General features: G+C 41.5%; 1 protein-coding gene across 2 annotated transcripts in view; it reads right to left on the reverse strand.

The window, feature by feature from the left end:
• LOC133544352 (aryl hydrocarbon receptor-like) overlaps positions 1-23,357 on the reverse strand; it is a 75,268-nt gene that overhangs the window by 15,124 nt on the left and 36,787 nt on the right. For both annotated transcript variants that reach the window (XM_061889571.1, XM_061889572.1), the window contains 4 exons: positions 20,991-21,142; positions 16,229-16,318; positions 7,842-7,968; positions 7,610-7,749 (listed from right to left, as the gene is read on the reverse strand). In XM_061889571.1, coding sequence (XP_061745555.1) covers positions 7,610-7,749; positions 7,842-7,968; positions 16,229-16,318; positions 20,991-21,142 — 509 coding nt within the window. The remainder of the gene's footprint in view (positions 1-7,609; positions 7,750-7,841; positions 7,969-16,228; positions 16,319-20,990; positions 21,143-23,357) is intronic.

Here is a 23,357-nt window from a genome sequence, read left to right on the forward strand (position 1 = left end):
TGACTTTTTTTTTTTTCATACGGTGTTGATGTGGAAATGGTTTCTTGGGCGATTTGTGGGTGTGGCACCGAACAGAGATGTTGACATGCGGAGTTTCAAGCACTCTTCATTCTCTAGCGCATGGGTGTTGAACTCAAATACAGAGCGGGCCAAAATTTAAAACTGAACAAAGCCGCGGGCCGAGGTTGAACAAATGAACCCTTTAATAGGGACCCAAACAAGTTTTGCATTGAATATTGACCAAGCAAGGCTTATAACTTTATAGTGACATGCAAAATCCAGTTTCAAATAATAATAATTAAAAAATATCAATGGCAAATCAAATTAAATAAAAACACGAATTTAATGCCTTTTTTCGGCGGTGGGTTTGAGTTGGGGCGGGGTTTGGTGGTAGCGGGGGTGTATATTGTAGCGTCCCAGAAGAGCTAGTGATGCAAGGGGTTCTGGGTATTTGTCCGGTTGTGTTTATGTTGTGTTACGGTGCGGATGTTCACCCGAAATGTGTTTGTCATTCTTGTTTGCTGTGCGTTCACAGTGTGGCGCATATTTGTAACAGTGTTAACCTTGTTTATACGGCCACCCTCAGTGTGACCTGTATGGCTGTTGACCAAGTATGCCTTGCATACACTTGTGTGTGTGTATAAAAAGCGGACGTGGCGACATGTAGAGAACGCCAAAAGCAGTGCTTTTACGGCCCGCCCAAAATATCATTGTCCGGGTGGAAATCGGGAGAAATTCGGGAGGGGCACTGAACTTCGGGAGTCTCCCGGAAAAATCGGAAGGGTTGACGAGTATGAGTATTAGTGGTGAATGTGGTGTTACAGCGGCGGGCCAGCTTTAATGTTAATTTGATATTGCCTCAAGGGCCATGTGAAATTACACGGGCCAGAGTTTGACACCCATGCTCTAGCAGGTGACTATTCAAATGATGCGACTAATTAGCAGTAATGCTACTTTTTGTCGCAACGCTTTTGTCGCATAATTGTTCGACATCTTCCCGCTTGAAGCCAAACCACTGCCAGACGATGCACCCCGTGCTGTTTTTCTTGGGAATTAATTCTTCCTTAATGTGGTACCAGATTCGCACCTTCTCTCTCTTGTATTACCACTCGCAACGCACCGTTAGCAGTTTCAAGTACTCTTCATTATCTAGCGCAGGGGTGCCCATTACGTCGATCGCGAGCTACCAGTCGACCGCGGGGGGTGTGTCAGTCGATCTCCAGCCAGGCTTTTAAAAAAAATAGACCTAAAAATTAGTGATCATCAATCTTCACCAAGACGTCACTTAAATGACATTCACGGTACCGGAGGGTCTTGTGAGATGACGCTGGCTGCTGCAAGATCATTATTATTGAAATATGACCGAGAGGAAGGCGAGAAACACTTTTTATTTCAACAGACTCCCGCGCCGTCCCTTCCGTCAAAACTCTAAAGGCCGACTGCACATTTCCTATCTTCACAATAAAAGCCCTGCTTCATGCTGCCTGCGCTAACTAAATACAGAGTCTCGGAAAACTGGCGTGCACAAGCGATCCCTCAGAAAGCTGGCGTGCACATCACTTGTGCACGCCAGCTTTCCGAGACTCTTATTTTGTTAGCGCAGGCAGCATGAAGCAGGGCTTTTATTGTGAAGATAGGAAATGTGCTGTCGGCCTTTAGAGTTTTGACGGAAGGGACGGCGCGAAAGTCTGTTGAAATAAAAAGTGTTTCTCGCCTTCCTCTCTGTCATTTTTTCATAATAATGAACTGGCAGCAGCCAGCGTCATCTCACAAGACCCTCGGGTGCCGTGAATGTCAATCAAGCAAGCTACGGAATTTGCCGCCAATGTTTTTCTTGTAAAGTGTATGGAAGCTGGATGAATTAGATGCCAAAAACCAACCACTTTCATGTGGTATTGTACAGAAAGGACAACTTTTTTTCTCCTCCATTTGAAAATGTGGGCGTTATCATCATTACTGTCTGATTCCAATCAATGCAAGTCATCAGAATCAGGTAATACACCAACTTATATTCTTGTCTTCGTGAAAGAAAGACATCTATATGTGTTACACATGCTTGTATTATCACTAAACACATTTAACTTGTTTACAAAAATGTCTCTTTCATAAATAAATAAATATAAATGATATATATAAATGAGGTAGATCCCCTCGAGTTGGTCAATTGAAAAGTAGCTCGCCTGCAGAAAAAGTGTGGGCACCCCTGCTCTAGCGGGTGACTTTTCAAGTCATGCTACAAATTAGCAGTGGTGCTACTTTTTGTAGCAACGCTTTTGCCGCATACTTGTTCGACATCTTCCCGCTTGAAGCCAATCCACCGCCAGATGATGGACCCTGTGCTGCTTTTCTTGGGAGTTAATCCAATGCATCCATCCATTTTCTACCATTAGTCCCATTCGGGGTCGCGGGGAGTGCTGGAGCCTATCTCAGCTGCATTCTGGCGGAAGGCGGGGTAACGTGGACCCAGACTTAAACAAGTTGAAAAACGGATTCGGGTGTTACCATTTAGTGGTCAATTGTGCGGAATATGTACTGAACAATCTACTAATAAAAGTTTCAATCAATTAAAAGTCACCACCTCATCAAAGGGCAGGAACTAATTCTTCATCCATTTTGTCATGTCTTTTGATCATGTCTTGTTTGGCTATGTTCTGTTGACCTTTGGACTCATTAAGTTCCTGTTTTTTTTCACTCCCTTGTTTTGTTGCCATGGTTGCAAATTACGCTCACCTGTCTCTGATTAGTGTTCGGCCGCTCACCTGCAACCCCAGCACTAATCAGAGGCATTATTTAAGCCTGCCATTGCCGGTCAGTCGGCCTGGCGTCAGTGTGTTCGTTCCATGCTGTGTTCTTGCCACAATCGTTTTTTCATGCCAAAGTTCATGCTGTTCTTTTCAAGTCACAGTAAGTGTTGTTTGCGTTATGTTCATAGTTTATGTTAAAGTTTAAGTTTTGTTTCTTTAGCAAAGTTGTGCCTCCGCAGTGTGCGCTTTTTGTTTGTACCTTTTTTAGTCACAATTAAATCATGTTTTTACCTGAACGCCATGTCCTGAGTAGTCTGTCTGGCTTCCTGGGAGAACGACCCCGCAGCAAGATGCGACCCCCCCAATTATGACAAAATTAAAAAACAGGAACTTAAAGGCCTACTGGAACCCACTACTACCGACCACGCAGTCTGATAGTTTATATATCAATGATGAAATACTAACATTGCAACACATGCCAATACGGCCTTTTTAGTTTACTAAATTGCAATTTTAAATTTCGCCCAGAAGTGTCATGCTAAAACGTCACGTATGATGACGCGGGCGCGTCACGTCACGTATTGTAGAGGACATTTTGTTCCAGCACCGTTCACAGCTATAATTTGTCTATTTTTATCGCATAATTCCACAGTATGATGGACATCTGTGTTGCTGAATCTTTTGCAATTTGTTCAATTAATAATGGAGACGTCAAAGAAGAAAGCTGTAGGTGGGAAGCGGTGTAATGCGGCCGCCTTTAGCAACACAAACACAGCCGGTGTTTCCTTGTTTACATTCCCGAAAGATGACGGTGAATGTCAAGTGAACATGGTTCCCTACCACATGTCAACTGGCAGGTTTCGGTGAGAAAATGGTGGCAATAAGTCGGCTCTTACCGTAGACATGAGCAGAGAGCTTCAGTCGTTCCTCATGCGCCTGTCAAAGAGGCAGCTGCGGACTCTCTTGCCTCCTCCCACCGGTCGCCCCCGACCGTCAGATGCTTCCACCGTGGAGGAGGGAAAAAAAAAAAATCTCATCCCGGCCCCCACCAGCCGCCTTCGGCCACACCACTCCAACTTTCAGGTTGTACAGGTACGACCATATACTCTCACTAAAACACTAGTAACACAATAAGCAGATAAGGGCTTTTCCAGAATTATCCTAGTAAATTTGTTTAATAACATATGAATCGCTCTGCCGTCTAGTTTTTTTTTTGTTTTTTTTTCCTAGTCCTTCACTCTCACTTTCCTCATCCACGAATCTTTCATCCTCGCTCAAATTAATGGGGAAATCGCCGCTTTCTCGGTCCGAATCGCTCTCGCTGCTGGTGGCCATGATTGTAAACAATGTTCAGATGTGAGGAGCTCCACAACCTGTGATGTCACGCGCACATCGTCTGCTACTTCCGGTACAGGCAAGGCTTTTTTATTAGTGACCAAAAGTTGCGAACTTTATTGTCGATGTTCTCTACTAAACCCTTTCAGCAAAAATATGGTAATATCGCGAAATGATCAAGTATGACACATAGAATGGGCCTGCTATCCCCGTTTATTTAGGAAAATCTCATATCAGTATGCTTTTAAAGAGTCCAAAGGTCAACAGAACATAGCCAAACAAGACATAATCAAAAGACATGACACATTTGTTATTTCTCTCGTATTACCACTCGCACCACTCCGCTAGCATCACAGCTAACGTCACCATGCCGCTACCTCTCTGCTCGGTGAGGGCCTTTCACGTTGCACGCGCGACAGTACGTGACGTACGTAAGAAAGTGCGCTCGTTTTACGTGTCTGTGAGAAGGAGGGACAAGAAAGAGTGAGAAGGGCCTGTAGTGCACATCAGTGAAGACCTGTCATGGACCACCAACACCGCATCACCGGTGAAGAAGGCCCAACAGCGCCTTTACTTCCTGCGAAAACTAAAGCGGGCAAGTGCTCCACCACCCATCCTGACCACTTTTTACAGAGGCACCATTGAAAGCATCCTTTCTAGCTGCATCACTGTGTGGGGCGGGAGCTACACTCAACACAACAGAAGAGACCTGCAGCGAATCGTGAAAACAGCTGGGAAAATCACTGGTGCACCACTCCCATCTCTTCAGGACTTATACACCACCCGCCTCACCCGCAAAGCACTCACAATTGTGAGTGACGCAAGCCACCCCGCCCGCACACAACCTGTTCAGCCTCCGTCCCTCTGGAAGAAGATACAAGAGCCTCCGCTCTCGCACCACCAGACTCACCCCCGCGCCACCCCCTCAATCCTCAGCCCGATCCAACCAACAGGCTGTCAGGACTTTGAAATCCCCCTCCCCGGAACAACCTGAACTCTAAACCCCATGACCCACAGAAAAATGACTATGCAAAATTGCACACATCTGCTGCTAAGTATATCATAAGTATTTGCACTACTGATGAAACACTCATTGTTTACAGCCATATCCTATTTAAAAGTAGGCAGTACATGATCCAGTAGCCATGTACTGCTTGCCTGTGTATCGGCTGCTGATCCGCCTCCGCTTGGGATGGTTTCCTGCTGGCTCCGCTGTGAACGGGACTCTCGCTGCTGTGTTGGATCCGCTTTGGACTGGACTCTCGCGACTGTGTTGGATCCATTATGGATTGAACTTTCACAGTATCATGTTAGACCCGCTCGACATCCATTGCTTTCCTCCTCTCCAAGGTTCTCATAGTCATCATTGTCACCGACGTCCCACTGGGTGTGAGTTTTCCTTGCCCTTATGTGGGCCTACCGAGGATGTGGTAGTGGTTTGTGCAGCCCTTTGAGACACTAGTGATTTAGGGCTATATAAGTAAACATTGATTGATTGATTGATTGATTGATTGAAAAACAACAGGAACTATATATATTGTCACTTTAGTACAATGGTTCCCAAACTTTTGCAGGCTGGCGCCCCCCTGGCTCCCCAGTGAGTTCCTAGCGCCCCCCACAACCCCCCACAGACGCATATGGAAACAAACACCTCTTTCTTGATATTTTATCTTATTTCATAAATAGGCCTACTTAAAGACAAAAATGACAACATTGAAGGTATGAAAAGCAATTTACCCTCTCACATATTCATTTTCTTCCATTTACTCACAGAAAATGGTGGCGGACGTGATCTAAGGCACGCCAACCTCGCCACCCACACAATGACACACGCGCGAGCACGCATATATGCACGCACAGACACACACACGCACACACACACACACACACACATGCACACACAGGTACAAAGTCATATACATTCGTAACAATATATATCAGTGAATGCACCACCCTAACCAGCTCAACACAACACGTTCTGGCGAGTTCCCCAATTTCATGTTGACTTGAACTCAAGATGATGTTGACCGCCAGAAAGCGGTTTTTATTAGAAGATAAAATTCTGAACATTACAAGCTTGAAATTACAAACCTGAGCTTTTGCTTTTGTACTCTATGCTGTGGGATCTGACTGGGCCAGAGCGGCGTGTGGTAACCGGACCCTGATGCGTCGTCCACTGACTCGTCCTGCTGCACGTGTTGTGTACAAATCGTCAAACAAACGTTCGAACTTCTGACTTCGACTTCGGACTGCCGCCCACCTACCGCCCCCCCAGATCTTTCCACCGCCCACTTTGGGAACCACTGCTTTAGTAGATAGACATATTCACGTTGCCCTTTACTGTTGTGTTTTCTTTTCTTTTTGTCCACGTATGAGAGAGTGAGAAACAAAATTTCAATTCCTTTGTATGTTTTAGACACCGAACTCTATTTAATAATACAACTCTAACATTTGACAACCAAACAATTAAACAAGGCGACACGGTAAAGAATCTGGGTATTATCTTCGACCCAACTCTCTCCTTTGAGGCACACATTAAAAGCGTTACTAAAACAGCCTTCTTTCATCTCCGTAATATCGCTAAAATTCGCTCCATTCTGTCCACTAAAGACGCTGAGATCATTATCCATGCGTTTGTTACGTCTCGCCTCGACTACTGTAACGTATTATTTTCGGGTCCCCCCATGTCTAGCATTAAAAGATTACAGTTGGTACAAAATGTGGCTGCTAGACTTTTGACAAGAACAAGAAAGTTTGATCACATTACGCCTGTACTGTATATACCTTTATATACATATATACATACATATATACCTATACTGTATATACCTTTATATACATATATACATACATATATACCTATACTGTATATACCTTTATATACATATATACATACATATATACCTATACTGTATATACCTTTATATACATATATACATACATATATACCTATACTGTATATACCTTTATATACATATATACATACATATATACCTATACTGGCTCACCTGCACTGGCTTCCTGTGCACTTAAGATGTGACTTTAAGGTTTTACTACTTAGGTATAAAATACTACACGGTCTAGCTCCATCCTATCTTGCCGATTGTATTGTACCATATGTCCCGGCAAGAAATCTGCGTTCAAAGGACTCCGGCTTGTTAGTGATTCCCAAAGCCCAAAAAAAGTCTGCGGGCTATAGAGCGTTTTCCGTTCGGGCTCCAGTACTCTGGAATGCCCTCCCGGTAACAGTTCGAGATGCTACCTCAGTAGAAGCATTTAAGTCTCACCTTAAAACTCATTTGTATACTCTAGCCTTTAAATAGACTCCCTTTTTAGACCAGTTGATCTGCCGTTTCTTTTCTTTTTCTTCTATGTCCCACTAAAGAAATTGACAAATAAAGCTGACTTGACTTGACTAGTGTAATGCCCGCAGCTAAAAGCAACTGCGTGAGAACGTATACTCGAATATCACGATATAATCATTTTCTATAACCGCACAGAGACAAACCCGATGTATCGCCCAGCCCTACCAAGAAGCCAGATGAGTTGTCCAGCAGGCATCGGAACCGGCAGCAGAAGTTTCTTTCTAGGAAAGACGAGTTTTCTGGAGGAATAGCCTGAGGGTCGTAGGTCATCAGGTTGGCGGTGACTTGGCTGCTGCTCTGTTCACCTGCAGCCACAATGACAACAGAAGGTCTGCAAGCGGGCAACACGTGGGTTTTCACGTAAAAAACAGACTTGGATGACGCAGAGGCGACTTACTGCTGGCCTCCGTGGTGCCATCTGGCTGGCTGGAATGAGGGTTGAAAGCGAAGTGAAGTTCCTGCCTGAAAAGTGCTCGATCGTCCGCGTGTATCAACTCGAATACACTCTGATGGATGACATCAGACTGTAACACAAAAATACCCCAAAAAATATTTATATACATTGAGCTTTTTCTTTAGCCACATCTGTCATTCCATGAATTGATTAACGTGGACCCCGACTTAAACAAGTTGAAAAACGTACTGGGGTGCTTGCTACCTTTTAGTGGTCAATTGTACGGAATATGTACTGTACTGTGCAATCTAATAATAAAAGTTTCAATCAATGAAATTCTTTTTTCTTTCTTCTTTCTGGTTTATTTGTAATAGGGACAGATAGAGAAACATAGATATCTGAAACCGTCGTCCAATGTATGCATCGTAGTGTTTGTAGCTAAAGGTCATTTACAACACTTGTCCCCAACAACAACAATAGATCTAACACCATTAAAATAGGAAAATAAAAAGAATCAGGCAAAGAGAACTCGATCATAATGATAACAGTAATAATAGAGACAAAGTGCAAAGTACATAAAAGCCAATACTAATATAATAATAATAATAATAACAATTAGAGATGTCCGTTAATATCGGACTGCCGATATTATCGGCCGATAAATGCTTTAAAATGTAATATCGGTAATTATTGGTTTCGGTTTCAAAAAGTACTATTCATGACTTTTTAAAACGCCGCTGTACGGAGTGGTACACGGACGTAGAAAGAAGTACAGAGCGCCAATAAACCTTACCGGCCCAGTCACATAATATCTACGGCTTTTCACACACACACAAGTGAATGCAAGTCATACTTGGTCAACAGCCATACAGGTCACACTGAGGGTGGCCGTATAAACAACTTTAACACTGTTACAAATTTGCGCCACACTGTGAACCCACACCAAACAAGAATGACAAACACATTTTGGGAGAACATCCGCACCGTCACACAACATAAACGCATCACAACAAATACCCAGAAACGCTTGCAGCACTAACTCTTCCGGGACTCTACAATATACACCCCCTCCTACCCCCTCTCAGGGAGAGCATGTCCCAAATTCCAAACTGCAGTTTTGAGGCATGTTAAAAAAAAAAGCACTTTGTGACTTCAATACATAGACATGGCAGTGCCATGTTAGCATTTTTTTCCATAACTTGAGTTGATTTATTTTGGGAAACCTTTTTACATTTTTTAATGCATCCAGCGAGGCATCACAGCAAAATTAGGCATAATAATGTGTTCATTCCACGACTGTATGTATCGGTATCGGTTGATATCAGAATCGGCAATTAAGAGTTGGACAATATCGAATATCGGCAAATAAGCCATTGTCGGACATCTCAGACTTTTATTTACATTTATATATGTGGGGGGAGGTGTAGCCAGCCCTGCCTGTTGGAGCAAAAGTCGCCGCCGCTGTCCATGGTGCTGAGGGAGAGCACCATCAGGCAGTGGAGGGACACAGCTGGCAGGTGATTAGATTTCACAGGTGGTAAGTGTTAATCTAATCATCTGTTGTCTTTAACAGTCAGCGGACGGGTGCAGGAGGAGGATTGGAGCGACTGAAATGTCTGAACGAACGTAGCTATTGGAGAGCTTTAAAAAAAAAAACATTAAACCTTGTTAACTCTGCCTTACAGCGTGTGGATCTGTGAGACCGCAAGTACACAACGCTTACAATATACGAGTTAGAATGCATTAAAAAAAATAGATCTGTCTTCTTGTCTTTCATAACGATTGTGAATGATGGGCAACATTCCAAAAAAGCGCAGTTCCCCTTTGATGTTAACTTACAGAAAGTACCCAACCTGAGTAGAAATATGTAGAGTGGTGCTCATAACTCAAAATACTCAAATAAATCTTACCTCTTTGAAATTAATTACAATTTAATTATTCCACTCTGGGCCCCCTCAAACACCATATTTTTTATCATGTAACATGCTTTTAAATAGGTCAAAATAATTTTTAGATACCGACTATTCTATCAAACAATACAATAACATGTACTACAACCAAATACAGTACTTTTATGAAGTAATGTGATAAAAATGTACAGCATTTACCCCTACGCCTCGGTACCTTCTGCAAGGTGCTTTTCCGTAAAAAACAATCTGCAGCTTCTCCATATTTTCATGGATAAAGGCGTCTCTTTTCATCGCATAATTCCACAGTATTATGGACATCTGTGTTGCTGAATCTTTTGCAATTTGTTCAATGAATAATGGAGACGTCAAAGAAGAAAGCTGTAGGTAGGAAGCGGTGTATTGCGGCCGCCTCTAGCAACACAAACACAGCCGGTGTTTCCTTGTTTACATTCCCCAAAGATGACGGTGAAGTTTTACTATGGAACAGAGCGGTCAAGCGAACATGGTTCCCTACCACATGTCAACCGGCAGGTTTCGGTGAGAAAATGGTGGTAATTTAAATATTCCACTCTGGGCCCACTCAAACACCATATTTTTATCATGTAACATGCTTTTAAATAGGTAAAAATAATTTTTCGATACCGACTATTCTATCAAACAATACAATAACATGTACTACAACCAAATACAGTACTTTTATAAAGTAATGTGATAAAAATGTACAGCATTTACCCCTACGCCTCGGTGTCTTCTGCAAGGTGCTTCCCCGTAAAAAACACAATCTGCAGCTTCTCCCATATTTTCATGGATAAATGTCACAGCTACAAGGCGTCTCTTTTCATCGCATAATTCCACAGTATTCTGGACATCTGTGTTGCTGAATCTTTTGCAATTTGTTCAATTAATAATGGAGACGTCAAAGAAGAAAGCTGTAGGTAGGAAGCGGTGTATTGCGGCCGCCTTTAGCAACACAAACACAGCCGGTATTTCCTTGTTTACATTCCCCAAAGATGACGGTGAAGTTTTACTATGGAACAGAGCGGTCAAGCGAACATGGTTCCCTACCACATGTCAACTGGCAGGTTTCGGTGAGAAAATGGTGGTAATTTAAATATTCCACTCTGGGCCCACTCAAACACCATAATTTTAACATGTAACATGCTTTTAAATAGGTAAAAAGAATTTTCGATACCGACTATTCTATCAAACAATACAATAACATGTACTACAACCAAATACAGTACTTTTATGAAGTAATGTGATAAAAATGTACAGCATTTACCCCTACGCCTCGGTATCTTCTCCAAGGTGCTTCTCCGTAAAAAACACAATCTGCAGCTTCTCCATATTTTCATGGATAAATGTCACAGCTACAAGGAGTCTCTTTTCATCGCATAATTCCACAGTATTATGGACATCTGTGTTGCTGAATCTTTTGCAATTTGTTCAATTAATAATGGAGACGTCAAAGAAGAAAGCTGTAGGTAGGAAGCGGTGTATTGCGGCCGCCTTTAGCAACACAAATACAGCCGGTGTTTCCTTGTTTACATTCCCCAAAGATGACGGTGAAGTTTTACTATGGAACAGAGCGGTCAAGTGTACATGGTTCCCTACCACATGTCAACCGGCAGGTTTCAGTGAGAAAATGGTGGTAATTTAATTATTCCACTCTGGGCCCACTCAAACACCATATTTTTAACATGTAACATGCTTTTAAATAGGTGAAAAGAATTTTTCGATACCGACTATTCTATCAAACAATAAAATAACATGTACTACAACCAAATACAGTACTTTTATGAATTAATGTGATAAAAATGTACAGCATTTACCCCTGCGCCTCGGTGTCTTCTGCAAGGTGCTTCTCCGTAAAAAACACAATCTGCAGCTTCTCCATATTTTCATAGATAAATGTCCAACTAGCCGGCATTACTATAGCCTTTGTCCACTCTTTCTGGTTCAGTATAGTGCAGATTCTAGAAGCGGTATGCTAGTACTGCTTCACCAATGATGATTTAGTCTCACCTTAAAACTCATCTGTATACTCTAGCCTTTAAATAGACCTCCTTTTTAGACCAGTTGATCTGCCGCTTCTTTTCTTTTTTTCTCCTACGTCCTCCCCTCCCTTGTGGAGGGGGTCCGGTCCGATGACCATGGATGAAGTACTGGCTGTCCAGAGTCGAGACCCAGGATGGACCGCTCGTCGGGACACAGGATGGACCGCTCGCCTGTGTATCGGTTGGGGACATCTCTACGCTGCTGATCCGCCTCCGCTTGAGATGGTTTCCTGTGGACGGGACTCTCGCTGCTGTCTTGGATTCGCTTTGAACTGAACTCTCGCGGCTGTGTTGGAGCCACTATGGATTGAACTTTCACAGTATCATGTTAGACCCGCTCGACATCCATTGCTTTCGGTCCCCTAGAGGGGGGGGGTTGCCCACATCTGAGGTCCTCTCCAAGGTTTCTCATAGTCAGCATTGTCACTGGCGTCCCACTGGATGTGAATTCTCCCTGCCCACTGGGTGTGAGTTTTCCTTGCCCTTTTGTGGGTTCTTCCGAGGATGTTGTAGTCGTAATGATTTGTGCATTCCTTTGAGACATTTGTGATTTGGGGCTATATAAATAAACATTGATTGATGATTGATTGATGTGTTTCCTTAATTACGCGTTTCTCAATTATTTGCTTTTTTTTGCGCCCTTTACTCTCCACCACAACTACCATTTGTCTATAAAATTGTTATAACTACACCTCTGCATAATGTTGTATCTAAATATGTCTGATAATGGCTTTTTACTGATATCCGATATTCCGATATTGTCCAACTCTTAATTACCGATTCTGATATCAACCGATACCGATATATACAGACGTGGAATTAACACAATTTAATGCCTAATTTTGTTGTGATGCCCAGCTGGATGCATTAAACCAGTGGTTCTCAACTTTTTTTCAGTGATGTACCCCCCTGTGGGTGGCGTAGCTCGGTTGGTAGAGTGGCCGTGCCAGCAACTTGAGGGTTGCATGTTCGATTCCCGCTTCCGCCATCCTAGTCACTGCCGTTGTGTCCTTGGGCAAGACACTTTACCCACCTGCTCCCAGTGCCACCCACACTGGTTTAAATGTAACTCAGATATTGGGTTTTTCACTATGTAAAGCGCTTTGAGTCACTCGAGAAAAGCGCTATATAAATATAATTCACTTCACTTCACCCCCTAATCAGAGCAAAGCATTTTTGGTTGAAAAAAAGAGATAAAGAAGTAAAATACAGCACTATGTCATCAGTTTCTGATTTATTAAATTGTATAACAGTGCAAAATATCGCTCATTTGTAGTGGTCTTTCTTGAACTATTTGGAAAAAAAAAGATAAAAATAACTAAAAACTTGTTGGAAAATAAACAAGTGATTCAATTATAAATAAATATTTCTACACATAGAAGTAATCATCAACTTAAAGTGCCCTCTTTGGGGATTGTAATAGAGATCCATCTGGATTCATCAACTTCATTCTAAACATTTCTTCACAAAAAAAGAAATCTTTAACATCAATATTTCTGGAACATGTCCACAAAAAAATCTATCTGTCAACACTGAATATTGCATTGTTGTATTTCTTTTCACAGTTTATGAACTTACATTCATATTTTGTTTAAGTATTATCCAATAAATATATTTTTAAAGGATTTTTGAATTGTTGCTATTTTAATAATATATTTTTTTAAATCTCACGTACCTCTTAGCATACCTTCAAGTACCCCCAGGGGTACGCGTACCCCCATTTGAGAACCACTGCTTTAAACAATGTAACAAGGTTTTCCAAAATAAATCAACTCAAGTTATGGAAAAAAATGCCAACATGGCACTGCCATATTTATTGTTGAAGTCACAAAGTGCTTTTTTTTTTTTTAACATTTCTCAAAACAGCAGCTTGAATGTGGGACATGCTCTCCCTGAGACCCACTACAACAGGGGTGTCAAACCCAAATACAGAGTGGGCCGAAATCTAAAACTGAACAAAGCCGCGGGCCGAGGTTGAACAAATTAACCTTTTAATAGGGACCCAAACAAGTTTTTCATTGAATATTGAACAAGCAAAGCTTATATAACTTTATAGTGACATGCAAAATTGAGTTTCAAATAATAATAACAATAATTAAAAAATATCAATGGCATATCAAATCAAATTTAAATAAAAAATGAATGCCTCTTTTGTATTTACAGCCTTCTGAGGTAAATATCAACTTTTTCCACAGGCTAATACATTTGAAAATAAAATAATGAATAAATCAAGCATTTATGCCTTTTTACTGCTCAGTTAATGTCGGGGCTCAGGTGGGCGGGCGGGGTTTGTTGGTAGGGGGGGGGGGGTGTATATTGTAGCGGTCTGGAAGAGTTAGTGCTGCAAGGGGTTCTGGGTATTTGTTCTGTTGTGTTACGGTGTGGATGTTCTCCCAAAATGTGTTTGTTATTTTTGTTTGGTGTGGGTTCACAGTGTGATACATATTTGTAACAGTGTTGAAGTTGTTTAAATGGGCACCCTCAGTGTGACCTGTATGCTGTTGATCAAGCATGCCTTGCATTTACTTACATGTGTGTAAAAGCCACTGCTTGTGAGGAGGAAAAACAGACTTGATGACAGGTTGTAGAGGACGCTAAAGGCAGGGCCTTTAAGGCACACCCCCAATATTGTTGTCCGGGTGGAATTCGGGAGAATGGTTGCACCGGGAGATTTTCGGGAGGGGCACTGAAATTCGAGAGTCTCCCGGGAAATTGGTGAATGCGGTGTTAGAGAGGCATCGCCGCTGTATAGCACCGGCGGGCCAGCTCTAATGTTAATTTGATATAGCCCAAATTTGGCCCGCGGGCCAGAGTTTGACACCTATGCACTACAACTATGGGAAGTACTATATTTTTTGACCTTCACAAAGTGCATTATTTTTAAAAAAAATTTTTTAAACATGCCTCAAAACGACAGATACGAAAACAACAAAGGCACACAACAGCAGGTACAGTATGTGAAACTGGCTTGGAACTCCACATTTTGCTCACAACTTCAAAAGACTTTGTGGTGATCACAATAGGTATAAAGAGCTATTCACCAAGAGAGGAGTATTTCCGGTTCTGGGTAAAAGGGGACAACTATTTTGGTGAATAGCTCTCTCTCTATATCCCTATTGTGATCACCACACAGTTGCTCGTATGCTGCAAAAGTGTGTGCACCCCAGATGTCGACCTTTAAAGGGGAACATTATCACCAAACCTATGTAAGCGTCAATATATACCTTGATGTTGCAGAAAAAAGACCATCTATTTTTTTAACCGATTTCCGAACTCTAAATGGGTGAATTTTGGCAAATTAAACGCCTTTCTGTTTATCGGTCTTTTAGCGATGACGTCAGAACGTGACGTCACCGAGGTAACACACCCGCCATTTTCATTTTCACATTACAAACACCGGGTCTCAGCTCTGTTATTTTCCGTTTTTTCGACTATTTTTTGGAACCTTGGAGACATCATGCCTCGTGGGTGTGTTGTCGGAGGGTGTAACAACACTAACAGGGAGGGATTCAAGTTGCACCACTGGCAAGAAATCTTCCGCCAGACCCCCATTGAATGTACCAAAGTGTCTTCACAATTGACCGGCGATGCTAAAACAGACATGGCACAGAAAAGTATGGATAACCTGCAGATGCATTTGCAACGATTAAGTCAACGAAATCACAAAGGTGAGTTTTGTTGATGTTGTTGACTTATGTGCTAATCAGACATATTTGGTCACGGCATGACTGCCAGCTAATCGATGCTAACATGCTACGCTAATCGATGCTAACATGCTATTTACGCTAGCTGTATGTACATTTGAAACTAGATACCCACATTTAATGCGAAACAAACACTTACCAATCGACGGATTTAAGTTGCTCCAGTGTCACAAGATGCGAAAGTCCTGATCGTTTGGTCCACACATTTTACCGGCGATGCTAATAAGGCAGCCATGCTATGGGCCACTTCATTAGGTACACCCGCGCTATGGCCGAATAGCGTCAATAGCTATTCGCTCAATAGCTTCAATTTCTTCTTCAATTTCGTTTTCGCTATCTGCCTCCATACTCCAACCATCTGTTTCAATACATGCGTAATCTGTTGAATCGCTTAAGCCGCTGAAATCCGAGTCTGAATCCGAGCTAATGTCGCTATATCTTGCTGTGGTAACCGCCATGTTGTTTGTATTGGCAGCCCAGTATGACGTCACAGGGAAATGGACAGTCACATCGCAAATAGCGAAAATCAAGAACTTCAAAGCTTTTTTTAGGGATATTCCGGAACAGATAAAATTTTGAAAAAAACTTCAAAAAATACAAGCCACTGGGAACTGATTTTTATTGTTTTCAACCCTTTTGAAATTGTGATAATGTTCCCCTTTAAATGTAGTGAAAAACATTGAGTGTTAGGATATTCTGTTCCATGAGGTTGTTCTTACCTGGTGGAAACCCAGAAAGTCCTGGATTGTGGGCGATGTGTAGAAGACGTAACCTTCAGAGGTCACCACCAACACAAAGCTATTCAGCGCCTGTACACCAAACAATTGATTAGACCACCATGTCATTTAACATGGCCCGCAAAACCTGGAAATAATATGCATTATTAAAGTGCTTCATCTTTTCTTACTCAATGTACAGTATTCAGTCTTTCTATTTGGACAGAAAAAAATACATGTACTTCAGGCGATTGCATATATTTTTAAGCTTCATTATTATCCAATAATGTGACAAATATATTATCATACATTTCTAACATTTATTGTTGAAATTATTATAATAATTGTACTTTCCGGACAATAGAGGGCACCAATATACAAGCCGCAAATCACAAAAATTTAGAAAAAAATAAGATTTCGTATATATATACATATATATATATATATATATATATATATACATATATATATATATATATATATATATATATATATATATATACACATATACATATACATATATATATATATATATAAAAAAAATCTCCTGATGATTGAGGGAACCCCTCATGAAACAGATCTGTAGAGATGAAGTAGTCTTGTGATTTTTTCCCACACCTACATACATATATATATATATATATATATATATATATATATATATATATATATATATATATATATATACATACATATATATATAATTTATTTTTTATTTTTCCCAAGATGGGCTTCACGGTGGCAGAGGGGTTAGTGCGTCTGCCTCACAATACGAAGGTCCTGCAGTCCTGGGTTCAAATCCAGGCTCAGGATCTTTCTGTGTGGAGTTTGCATGTTCTCCCCGTGAATGCGTGGGTTCCCTCCGGGTACTCCGGCTTCCTCCCACTTCCAAAAACATGCACCTGGGGATAGGTTGATTGGCAACACTAAATGGTCCCTAGTGTGTGAATGTGAGTGTGAATGTTGTCTGTCTATCTGTGTTGGCCCTGCGATGAGGTGGCGACTTGTCCAGGGTGTACCCAGCCTTCCGCCCGATTGTAGCTGAGATAGGCGCGACCCCGAAAGGGAATAAGCGGTAGAAAATGGATGGATGGATGGCGCTGCTGTTGGCAGGAGCTCTGTGCTCTTGTGTCATCCTTTTGTGTTTCCCTCTTGTTTTCATGTGTTATTATATTTTTTTGCCTTTTGGTCCAGGACCCTTTGGGACTGTGTGACAAGGGGTGGCACTTTCGTGACCTCTGTGGTGCTTTTTTGTGGACTTTTGGATCTGCCTCCCTGGAGCCTTTTTGGCCATGGAGACCAGCTGCAGGGTCTCTGCCACGCCGGAGTCGGTTTGGAGGGACTGGAGGAGATGCAGATGAGGGGACAGGGCTGCGGAGCTGGCACAGAGCGCTGGGACAGAGAGGCCTCGTGGTGTCTTGGCTGGGTGGACGTATCCTCGCTCATCCATGCGGACTGGACACTGGCCGAGAGTGGAGTCGGCTGTCTTGGTTGCTTTGTTGGGTCTGCTCCCTCCACCCCAGCGGACGATGGCGTGGAACACCGCAGAGGCCACAACAGTGTATGTTTCTTTTAGTTTTTATTCATAGCTGTATGTAGAAGTGTCTGGTTGTATCTGCTGCTTTAATGTCTTTAATGTACTCTGTGTCCTTTGATGTTTGATGTTTCCCTCTTACATGTGTACTATGGCTATGAGTTGTTTTTTTCCCCTTGGCCTCAGCCTGCACCCCCTATCCAGGGGCCAGGGCTTAGACTGATTTTTTTATTTTATTTTAATCTTCTATTTTCTCCCATCCCCCCCCTCCCCCGTTTACCTGTATCTCACCTTTTTTGTAAGGGGCGCTGGAAGCCGGCAGACCCGTCAGCGATCCTGTTCTGTCTCCCTGTAATGTTTGTCTGATCTTGAATGGGGTTGTGCTGAAAATTTTAATTTTCCTGAAGGAACTCTCCTGGGGCTTCACGGTGGCAGAGGGGTTAGTGCGTCTGCCTCACAATACGAAGTTCCTGCAGTCCTGGGTTCAAATCCAGGCTCGGGATCTTTCTGTGTGGAGTTTGCATGTTCTCCCCGTGAATGCGTGGGTTCCCTCCGGGTACTCCGGCTTCCTCCCACTTCCAAAGACATGCACCTGGGGATAGGTTGATTGGCAACACTAAATTGGCCCTAGTGTGTGAATGTGAGTGTGAATGTTGTCTGTCTATCTGTGTTGGCCCTGCGATGAGGTGGCGACTTGTCCAGGGTGTACCCCGCCTTCCGCCCGATTGTAGCTGAGATAGGCGCCAGCGCCCCCCGCGACCCCAAAAGGGAATAAGCGGTAGTAAATGGATGGATGGAACTCTCCTGACGGAATAAATAAAGTACTATTTAATCTAATCTAATCTAATAGTCCGCAGAATATGGATGCTGTTAAATGAGTTATTTACATAGAAATATCTTGTAAATGTTTATTTACATACAATACAGGCCAAAAATTTGGACATGCCTTCCAATTCAATTTTCATGACTATTTACATTGTATATTATCACATCAAAACTATAAATCAACATGTGGAGTTATGTACTTAACAAAAAAAGGTGAAATAATTTAAAACATGTTTTGTATTCTACTTTTTTTAATATAGCCACCCTTTGCTCTGATTAATTTTTCGCACACTCTTGGCATTCTTTGAATGAGCTTCAACAGGTAGTCACCTGAAATGGTTTTCACTTCACAGGTGTGCTTGAAGCTCATGGGGAGAATGCCAAGAGTGTGCAAAGCTCATTTCACAACGTATTCATCTGTGGCCATATATAATAATTATTACCATGAATTGATTAACGTGGACCCCGACCTAAACTAGTTGGGTGTTACCATTCAGTGGTCAGTTGTACGGAATATGTACTGTTCTGTGCAATCTACTAATGAAAGTTTCAATCAATCAATCAATCAATGGAATAATATTTTTTTTAATTTAGTGGGTGCGGCTCTGAAAAATACAGTAATAAGCTGTAAAAAACACTGTACATTTTATTGTATGATTCTGACTGAGCTTCAAATTTATCGTAAAATGTAGATATATATATATATCATTTTTTTATAATGTATGTAAAAAAATACATATAATAATCAAATATGTAGGCCAGGGGTGCCCACACTTTTTCTGCAGGCGAGCTACTTTTCAATTGACCAACTCGAGGGGATCTACCTCATTTATATATATCATTTATATTTATTTATTTATGAAAGAGACATTTTTGTAAACAAGTTAAATGTGTTCAATGATAATACAAGCATGTGTAACACATATAGATGTCTTTCTTTCACGAAGACAAGAATATAAGTTGGTGTATTACCTGATTCTGATGACTTGCATTGATTGGAATCAGACAGTAATGATGATAACTGTCACGTGGGGGTCGCATTTTAATGCGGGATCGTTCCTCCAACGCAAACATAGACACTCCGGACAACAACTAAAAGGTAAGAATGATTTAATAACAAAACACTGGTACAAAAACAGACGAAAAGAAACGCGTGGCGAAAGCACAGAAGCTAATGCTAACACTAGCACAGGATCAGGTAACAAGAAATCTAGAATTACCAACGAAAGAGTTGCATACCGCAAACAAGGGACCAAGACCGACTGACGGGACAAGGCAGGCTTGAATAAGGAAGTAATTAACAAAAACAGGTGTGCGTCTGGAACCCTCAGCAGGTGAAATTAATATGTTGCCATGGTGACCAAACTGACTCACAAAAAGGCAAAAAGGTACACAAACAACAAAGGGAATCCAAACTAACAGAAAATAACTACACTAAACATGATCCAGAATACGGATCATGACAGATAACGCCCACATTTTCAAATGGAGGAGAAAAAAAGTTGTCCTTTCTGTACAATACCACATGAAAGTGGTTGGTTTTTGGCATCTAATTCATCCAGCTTCCATACACTTTACAAGAAAAACATTGACGGCAAATTCCGTAGCTTGCTTGATTGACATTCACGGCACCCGAGGGTCTTGTGAGATGACGCCGGCTGCTGCCAGTTCATTATTATGAAAAAATGACAGAGAGGAAGGCGAGAAACACTTTTTATTTCAACAGACTTTCGCGCCGTCCCTTCCGTCAAAACTCTAAAGGCCGACTGCACATTTCCCATCTTCACAATAAAAGCCCTGCTTCATGCTGCCTGCGCTAACTAAATAAGAGTCTCGGAAAGCTGGCGTGCACAAGTGATGTGCACGCCAGCTTTCTGAGGGATCGCTTGTGCATGCCAGTTTTCCGAGACTCTGTATTTAGTTAGCGCAGGCAGCATGAAGCAGGGCTTTTATTGTGAAGATAGGAAATGTGCAGTCGGCCTTTAGAGTTTTGACGGAAGGTACGGCGTGAGAGTCTGTTGAAATAAAAAGTGTTTCTCGCCTTCCTCTCGGTCATATTTTCATAATAATGATCTTTCAGCAGCCAGCGTCATCTCACAAGACCCTCCGGTACCGTGAATGTCATTTAAGTGACGTCTTGGTGAAGATTGATGATCACTAATTTTTAGGTCTATTTTTTTTTTAAAAGCCTGGCTCGAGATCGACTGACACACCCCCCGCGGTCGACTGGTAGCTCGCGATCGACGTAATGGGCACCCCTGGTATGGGCCATTAGGTAATATCATGAGGCAAATCTTTCGTATTCATCTATATTTACTCTTACAAAAGGCCCTTTTAGGGCTGCCATAATTGCGACGTGGCCCTCAATGGAAACAAGTTCGACGTAGAGGATCCATCAGACCTCACCTGGAGGAGCAGGTCTCCCTCTGAGAAGCGAATCCCATCAATGGAGGTCACCAGGGCGGTGGTCGGCGTGGACGTGCTCTGGACTTCTTCCTCCCCCATGAGGCTGTGATGGCTGAGCAGGCTTGACCTATTCGGTCCATTCTTGAGGGTGGCTGTCATGTGACCAGATAAAGAATGGTCTTAGGTTAGTTTCACTGTGCAGAGCAGGGCTCTCCAACCCAATACTCGAAAGATACTATTACTTTGCTACGCATTTCTGAGTAACAGGTAGGATAAGATAGTAACTGCTCATAGGTTCTTAAAGTTCACTTAATATAGACGGCAAAAAGCTATGCTTTCATGAACGTCAAATCTCTAACCGGGGTGATCTATAGACTTAAAACTGGCTTTTTCAGGATTGAAGTACTGGCATTATTTCAATGTCTTTGTAGGGCTGGGTAGAATAATCCGTTTAATCAATTACCGTATTTTGTGCGTGTGTATGTATGTTCGAATTATGAATTATATATTTATATAGCGCTTTTCTCTAGTGACTCAAAGCGCTTTACATAGTGAAACCCAATATCTAAGTTACATTTAAACCAGTGTGGGTGGCACTGGGAGCACGCGGGTAAAGTGTCTTGCCCAAGGACACAACGGCAGTGACTAGGATGGCGGAAGCGGGAATCGAACCTGCAACCCTCAAGTTGCTGGCACGGCCACTCTACCAACCGAGCTTAATTGGAATGTATCCATACATATATATATATATATACACATACATACATACATACATATATACATACATATACATATATATATATATATATATATGTATATATATATATATATATATATATATATATATATATATATATGTAGGTGTGGGAAAAATCACAAGACTACTTCATCTCTACAGAACTGTTTCATGAGGGGTTCCCTCAATCATCAGGAGATTTGAGGGAACCCCTCATGAAACAGTTCTGTAGAGATGAAGTAGTCTTGTGATTTTTCCCACACCTGCATATTGCGCTCTACCACTGTATCGAGCACTTTTCTTTGGATAATAATAATAATAATAATATATATATATATATATATATATTTATATGTAGGTGTGGGAAAAATCACAAGACTACTTCATCTCTACAGAACTGTTTCATGAGGGGTTCCCCCAATCATCAGGAGATTTGAGGGAACCCCTCATGAAACAGTTCTGTAGAGATGAAGTAGTCTTGTGATTTTTCTCACACATACATATTGCGCTCTACCACGGTATCGAGCACTTTTCTCTGGATATATATATATATATATATATATATATATATATATATATATGTAGGTGTGGGAAAAATCACAAGACTACTTCATCTCTACAGAACTGTTTCATGAGGGGTTCCCTCAATCATCAGGAGATTTGAGGGAACCCCTCATGAAACAGTTCTGTAGAGATGAAGTAGTCTTGTGATTTTTCTCACACATACATATTGCGCTCTACCACGGTATCGAGCACTTTTCTCTGGATAATATATATATATATATATATATATATATATATATATATATAAAGCCCGGCCCCCACCCAAATTTTTTGTTATTGTAATTTTAAAGAATTTACCTGAATGTGCGTGAACTATTTCTGTTCAAAATAGTTTGAAATGTGACATGTTAAATGTTTAAAATATTAACTGTCCGTTTACTGCACTGTGCCAACTGTACTACTATATGAGTGCATCTTTTCTCTTGTTTCATTGAAAATAAAACAGCAAAGTCCATTTGGCTGTCATCTATTTTCATTATGAGACACAATTGGGTCAAAGTCATGATTTTTTTGTTCATGCTTGAAATAAGAAATGATTACTTTGAAAAAGCAGTTTTATACTTGTGAGTGTTGATGACACAGCTTTGCAACACTTGATATTCTAGTTTCAAGCAGGTTTTACTCAATATAGGTCATCACATATCTGCAACAAGATGTAATATCTTACTCAGATCATTTAGGACCAAAACCCTTAAAACAAGTAAAACACTAACATAAAATCTGCTTAGTGAGAAGAATTATATTATCGGACAGAAAATAAGCAAATATCACCCTTATTTGAGATATTTAATCTTCTTAGATTCATACTTGCCAACGCTCACGGATTTTCTGGGAGACTCCCGAAATTCAGCGCCTCACCTCTCAGTTTTTGCAGTGTGAGCACTTGACCAGTCTGGCACAGTCAGGATTCCCGCAGGTTGGAAGTGTATCAAATGTTTATTTCACGCTATCACTACCATTTTGCATACTTTTATTTAAGATGTTTATTGGACTTTTTTTATGTTGATATTCTGACTAACTAAACCTACCACTGAAACTAAGGATATTTAAGCCATTTTAAGGGAGTA

This window comes from Nerophis ophidion, linkage group LG27 (genome assembly GCF_033978795.1).
Source record: "Nerophis ophidion isolate RoL-2023_Sa linkage group LG27, RoL_Noph_v1.0, whole genome shotgun sequence".
Taxonomy (NCBI): Eukaryota; Metazoa; Chordata; class Actinopteri; order Syngnathiformes; family Syngnathidae; genus Nerophis; species Nerophis ophidion.